The sequence below is a fragment of the Lagenorhynchus albirostris genome, chromosome 20, assembly GCF_949774975.1.
Source record: "Lagenorhynchus albirostris chromosome 20, mLagAlb1.1, whole genome shotgun sequence".
NCBI classification, from domain to species: Eukaryota; Metazoa; Chordata; class Mammalia; order Artiodactyla; family Delphinidae; genus Lagenorhynchus; species Lagenorhynchus albirostris.
In genome coordinates, this window is record NC_083114.1 from 16199438 (window position 1) to 16205485 (window position 6048).

The 6048-nt window shown below is 45.8% G+C and overlaps 1 protein-coding gene across 4 annotated transcripts; it reads right to left on the reverse strand.

Moving 5' to 3' along the window:
* Positions 1 to 899: 899 nt before the first annotated feature.
* Positions 900 to 5941, reverse strand: TMEM199 (transmembrane protein 199). 4 transcript variants are annotated; one of them, XM_060134299.1, is made up of 7 exons: positions 5715 to 5941; positions 3888 to 3961; positions 3474 to 3563; positions 2918 to 2960; positions 2593 to 2705; positions 2219 to 2291; positions 900 to 1841 (listed from the first exon to the last, which is right to left on the reverse strand). In XM_060134299.1, the coding sequence occupies exons 1-7, from the start codon at positions 5923 to 5925 to the stop codon at positions 1789 to 1791; spliced, it is 657 nt and encodes a 218-aa protein (XP_059990282.1). In that variant the 5' UTR covers positions 5926 to 5941; the 3' UTR covers positions 900 to 1788. The 4 variants fall into 4 exon arrangements, with proteins under 4 accessions (XP_059990282.1, XP_059990281.1, XP_059990284.1 ...); XM_060134298.1 differs by having other exon boundaries at positions 2219 to 2294; XM_060134301.1 differs by having other exon boundaries at positions 900 to 2291.
* Between the last annotated feature and the right edge of the window lie 107 nt (positions 5942 to 6048).

Below are 6048 nucleotides of genomic sequence, written 5' to 3' on the forward strand. Positions count from 1 at the left end.
GGGCTATAATCACATGGGCTTCAGTAGTTGCAGCACGTAGGCTCAATAGTTGTGGTACACAGGCTTAGTTGCTCTGTGGCATGCGGGATCTTCCCAGACCAGGGCTTGAACCCGTGTCCCCTGCATTGGCAGGGCAGGCAGATTCCTAACCACTGCGCCATCAGGGAAGTCCCTGGTTTTCTGTTCTGATTTATATGTTTCAGAATAAAATCTGTGTATTTTTTCCCTCATTTTTCTTACTGTTCTCGGCCCCAATACCCCAGAGATATTCATTGTCAAAGGTGGAGAATGGAATACAGACCAAAGCAAATAATTCAAATAGATTTTTTAAGCACATAGCATAGATATTGGTCTGAAGGTTAAAGTTCTTTCCATTTGCAAGACCCAGTCACTTGAGAAGGGATGATGTCTACAAGAATTCTAAAAATCTGGCTTGGCTTTGCTTATCAGGCGCAATGAGTGACTCAGTGTAGCTTTTTAACTCAATCTTAAACAGTCTGGGTTGCTAGAAACACTGTACAACGCCACCTGCATTTTTTCTCACAGTTGACATTTCTTCCAATCAACAACAGAAATCCTAAGATTTCTCAACAAAGTTATCCGAGGCGTAACAGAAGGGCCTAAGCCCTCCCTCTCTCTCATGCAGAATATTGCCCTGAGAGGCTGACTTGCTATAATTCAAGAAATTGGCAATATTGTAGAGGAAACATCTACTGAGCCAATGAGTGTATAATTTCTAAGAACAGAATAGTGTCCTGGGAAAAAGAAGACCATGGGAGCTCATACACTGAACAAACGGAAAGACAGAATCCACCATTAGGAGCAGACCCTGACCAATTCTCACAACTATGGAAATCTTTGGGCTTTTGTGTTGTTGTGAGATTTGAAATAAGAATACACTGGATACAATAAATATTTATTGGATAAATAATAATGCTGCTATAATTTCTAAATGTCTTATACAGATTCTATCAATACACCACTAATCTAAATTCTTAGAAGTTTAACATTACATAGAGACTTCAGGACAACCTAGGAGTCTTTGGCTCCATTTAACAGAGAAAGGACTGAAGTAGATCATTTGACCTCTCTCAGCCTCAGGTTTGCCTTCTGGAAAAGGGGCCTAAAACCACTTCCTTTTCCAACCTCCAGGACTGTTGTGAAGACAAAAAGCAATCATGTAAAACAATTAGTCAACTGTGAACTTTTACATACTATTGTTTTGCACCTATCCAAACATGTTTAAGAAGCCACATAAAATAACCTACATTAGGCTTATGTATAACAATATGTACACATATCATATATATTATAAAGTGTATACTCATATTTATATAATTATACATGTAGTTAAATCTGAAAATAGTCCCCTGTCTACCAATAATATCTCCCTTTATTAGTTGAGACAATTCACAGTAGGCATACTCTCCCCACAAATACAAACAAGCACAAGGGGTTTTGCAATTAAAAGCAAACATACTGTTTTGCCATCTGAACTGTTTTCATTTTTGGAAGCAGAGCAAAGGGTGATAGGAAGGTGGGAGGTTTAAGGAGGGCTGGTGAGTGGTGGAGACGGGCAGAAGCATATAGAAAATCTGAGCAAGGCAAGCAGAAGGAAGAAGACGAAAACAGAAACTAAGATTCCAAAAACGTAGCTGCCTTGCTTCTGAGTCCACCGTCCTGTACCACCCGGCTTTCTCTTATTTGATGTCCTCTAACTGGTTCCTCTTCCAGCACAAACTGAAGAAAGGGAATCCCTTCTGCTTTCTTGGAGTCTTCTGATCTAAATTACAGGTCTGCATCAAGATGTGTGGAGCAAGGATGACCACCGGTTTCTGCACCTGGGCAAGTTCAAGGCAGTATGGTCTACTTCTGGAAAGGCCTGGATTCTCTTTACTTCCAATGGAAGAAAAAAACCCAGCCCCAGCAATGCCCAGAATGGACTGTAGAAGGCAGATGGGCACCGGGTTCAGGAGAATGTACAGATAGACCAGTTCTTTCCAGTCGTTGTCTGAGTCTCCTCTACTGCCCACTCTGTAAATTGACAGAGGATGGGGCTCCCTGCAGGAACAGCAGGTGGTCTTGGCTCGGCCCTCTGACTAACCGGAGCTGAGTACAAAGAGCCTGATGGGTTGACTGAGAATCAGTGATTGGCAGCTGGGAGCCTGGAGTCTCCAGACTTTGATGATGAAGCACGGTTACAGCTCTCCCAGCTCACCTTCCATCACCCGCACCATGATGTAGAGCTCAGCCAGACCCACCACAGAGGCCACGATCAATGCTGCCAGTACCTGCTGGGAAGTGAGAGAACCAGGCTTAGGGGATGCAGGCCAGCTTCCAGCTCTGCATCCTCTAGCACCTAATAAGGATGGAGAGGACCTCAACCCAGCCCATAAGTTGGGGGGAAGGAAAGAAAAGAGAATCTGGATTCTCTTGAGGTTATTACCTACCTCTATGACTGTTGGCTGGATCTAATGTCCCCCTTGTTTATCACATAAATACCTAACCTGTTCAAGGCATTTTCACATATGTCCTCCCTTTCCCACTAACACTCCCACCTGGGGCACCCTGCCCTGACCAGTACCTACTCACCGAGGTCATTTCTGTGAAGATATACTGGCTTCCAAGGTAAGTGCAGACGAAGGCAGCTGCCACCGTGACAATGAAGTTAAAGATGGTGATGACCAGAGCCTTCACTGACCTCACTTTGGGGAGGAGCCCAGGGAAGAAACCGTTAGGTCAGCATCCTCCAAGAGGCCCTTTTATCTCATGGCTGCCTCCCCCCTCAGCTGGGTTTCCCTCCAACAGCAAGCCTCAATAGCTCAGGCTTAAACCCAGAGCACTGGAGTGGGAAGCAGGGCCATGACTGACCAGTCCCAGGGACAGGCTTTAGCAACCTGATTTCCTAGTACCTCACCTTGCTTTCCCAGGTCACTGAGGGTTCCACCATGCCTTGAATCCTGGGAAAAAGAAAAAAGCAAAGGATTTCAGAATGGAAGCAGCTCAGAGGCAGCCCAGCAAGTATTCATTTGGCAGTCTGGGCTCAGCCCTCTTTATTACCCAACACATTAGTTCTGCCTTCTCCATGGATTTTGCCTGGGACCAGTTGGATTCTTCTCTGGACCACAGGTCAAGCATTTCAGAGAAGAGACATAGGTTCCCAGTACCCATGTACCCCTCTCCTGCTCCGGGGCAGGAGCATACAGAGAATAGGACGGAGCCACGTCAGAAGAATGGCTCCAGGCTCATCCCCACCCTCTATAACCTTTAAGACTCAGTCACCATCTGAGCCCAGGGTCTCAGTAAATGAGTTGGGAATTGTATTTGGCTTGTACGCAGCACAGAGCTTCTACGGTCCCTTAATAGTATACAAGCCAAGTTTCCATGTTGCTTCTTTCATTTGTACCTCTTCCCAGAGCAGGGCCCTGCTTTCAGGGGCTACACAGTCCGTGTATTGAAGAGCGGGCCCTTACCTGACAGGTGACATTGCGGGTGATCCGCTTATATTCCTCATTGGCCAGATGTATCTTAATCTTCTCCAGACGGGCAACTAGCTCTGGGTTCTGAGGCAGAAAAATCAAATGAGAAGAATGATACTCCCAGCTTGCTAGAAAGCATGTCACAATCACTAGTTTCAGGCGACAAAGTACTAAGAAGACCCACGTACCAGTTCTGCCTCCAGTGCTTTGGAAACTATTTTTTTTTTTTTTAAATTTCAGTTCTCCAAGCTGTCAGACTAGGAGGACAATATCTGGTTCCCCAACTCCAGCATTCAAGGATTTAAAAGACAAATTTTTGAGCCCAAATGTTGATTCATAAATTTGGAGGTATCATGAGTAAACCCAACTCAACCAACACCCACTCTCACAAATATATCCCTTACATACCCGAGGAGGCTTCACAACCTCTGGGAGATAGATTTCACTGCCTTCTAGGAGCTCATGAAGGTATAGTGTGGAACCTAGGAAGAAAAGATTTCCACAAACATAATGATGCATAGAGCTGAGGTTGAAGGATTAACATCAGAGAAGGGTCTAGCTCTTCAGTTCTTTCTACCAAAATAAAACATGGCCATGCCTATACCAATTCATCTCCGGGATCATTTTCAACTGGGAAGAAACTAGGACAATCCCACGTAAGTATCTCCTAGTGCTACATACTGACTTTAATTGTTGGCTCTCAATTACCCTACCAATGTCACAGCCAATAACATGTAAGCCATTTATATTTGCCTTTAAGTTAGGTAATTTCTGTGGCCACAACAGAACTTGCCCTAAATAGGTTTAAGGCGTAGTGGTGGCAAATACTCACAGGAAACTGTACTAGATGATCTCTATGGTCCTTTTTAGTTCCAATAATTGAAGAATTACCCTTCACACTTCTGGGTAGGCTGTTAATTCCGGCAAAAGACCTCACATGTCAGTTAGTCCTACTGCCCCCCTTTACATGTTCAGGGAACTGAGGCCCAAGGAAGAGAAATGACTTCTCCAAGAAGAGTTAATAGCAGAGTTAGGTCTAGAACTTAGATGCTACTCCCCGTTCAGATCTTTCAACACACTTTTCCATCATCCTATATCTAAAAACAAAAACAAAAAAATCCCATTAGGGAATTCCCTGGTGGTCCAGTGGTTAGGACTCCGCACTTTCACTGCTGAGGGCCCGGGTTCAATCTCTGGTTGGGGAGCTAAGATCCCACAGGCTGAGCGGCGCAGCCAAAACAAAACAAACGAACAAAAAAAAACCATCAGATTTGGCACTTTTGCTAAGAAATCCAGATTCCCAAACAGGGCAAGCTCACTATGCTAAGTTGTTTTTTAGTGTGGCTTAAAAGAAAGAAACTGAACCTGTGCAGTGGTATTGGGTTAGAACTTGGACTTCCTCAAGGGTCAGGTGGGCCTAAGTGGGCCTGGAAGTTAAGAGGAGACTCAAGAGAACAGAAACTGCACAAGTAAATTTTATCATCCACGAAGAATTCCGATGGAAATTATGAAGGGAGTGGGCTCCCCAGGGTTTATGAGGTGACTCTTGGGCTGGCCAGATGATCATTCCATGGGTGAAGGAGAGTGATGGATTTGAAACCCAGTCCCCCTAAAACTGAGTTCCCTTAATGAGTTTACAATTAATCTCTCTATCCAAAACTTTATTCCCTTTCTTGTCCCCTCTAACCTCAATCCTTTGCTAACAATACTAATGAACCAGAGTCAGATGACTAAAACTGCTATTGCTGATGACATCTTTAATGTACTAAAAGTGCTGTTACAGATATCATCATAAACCTGCAAACTCAGGTTGTTTCTCCAGGGCAAGGTAAGCTAACAGACGCCGGAGCCATGGACCACCTGGCCTGAGAATCCTTAATCAGAGACATCCTGACTCGCAAAACGACAATTAGGAAATGTCACATGACAGTGATTATTCCCAGTCTCTTTGTTCTTCTCCCTTAAACGAAAACCCCTTAACTCAAAGACCAAGCTGAAATGGATCTGAAGCTTGTCTCCCACTCCCTTGCTTGGCACCCTGCATTGAACACTGTACTTTCCTTCACCACAACCGTGCCTCAGTAGATTGGCTTTGCTGGGAGTAACGCAAGCCGCGAGTTTGGATCCGCAACAGATACATCCCTCATAAAAATGATAGAGGTAGGAAAAAAGACCTCAGGAGAGACTAAACTCTGGAAAAAAGGAGGCGACTCTGGACTGGAGACTGGGGCTCACCCCTTTCTCTCAGGTACTGATGCAGGTCCCGGATCAGGCGGAAAGAAACCAGGCGAGCGGGGCCAGCCGGACGATCGCCGCCCTTGTGCTTCTTCCCTAGCACGGCCTCAAATTCTTCCCGCAGCTTCCCGGGCAGCTGCTCTGGCTCCAGCTCTCCGCCGGGGCTCAAAGCGCGTACAAGTCGCTCTCCGACTAACAAGGAAGACGCCATGACTACCCGACTTTAAGGTCAGGTGACCCCGGGCTGGGACTTCCGGCCGCCTGTGCCGGAAGGAGCGCGAAGCTCGCGGGGCGGGGCAGAGGGCCAAGGGGGCGTGGAAGCGGCGCGGGGCAG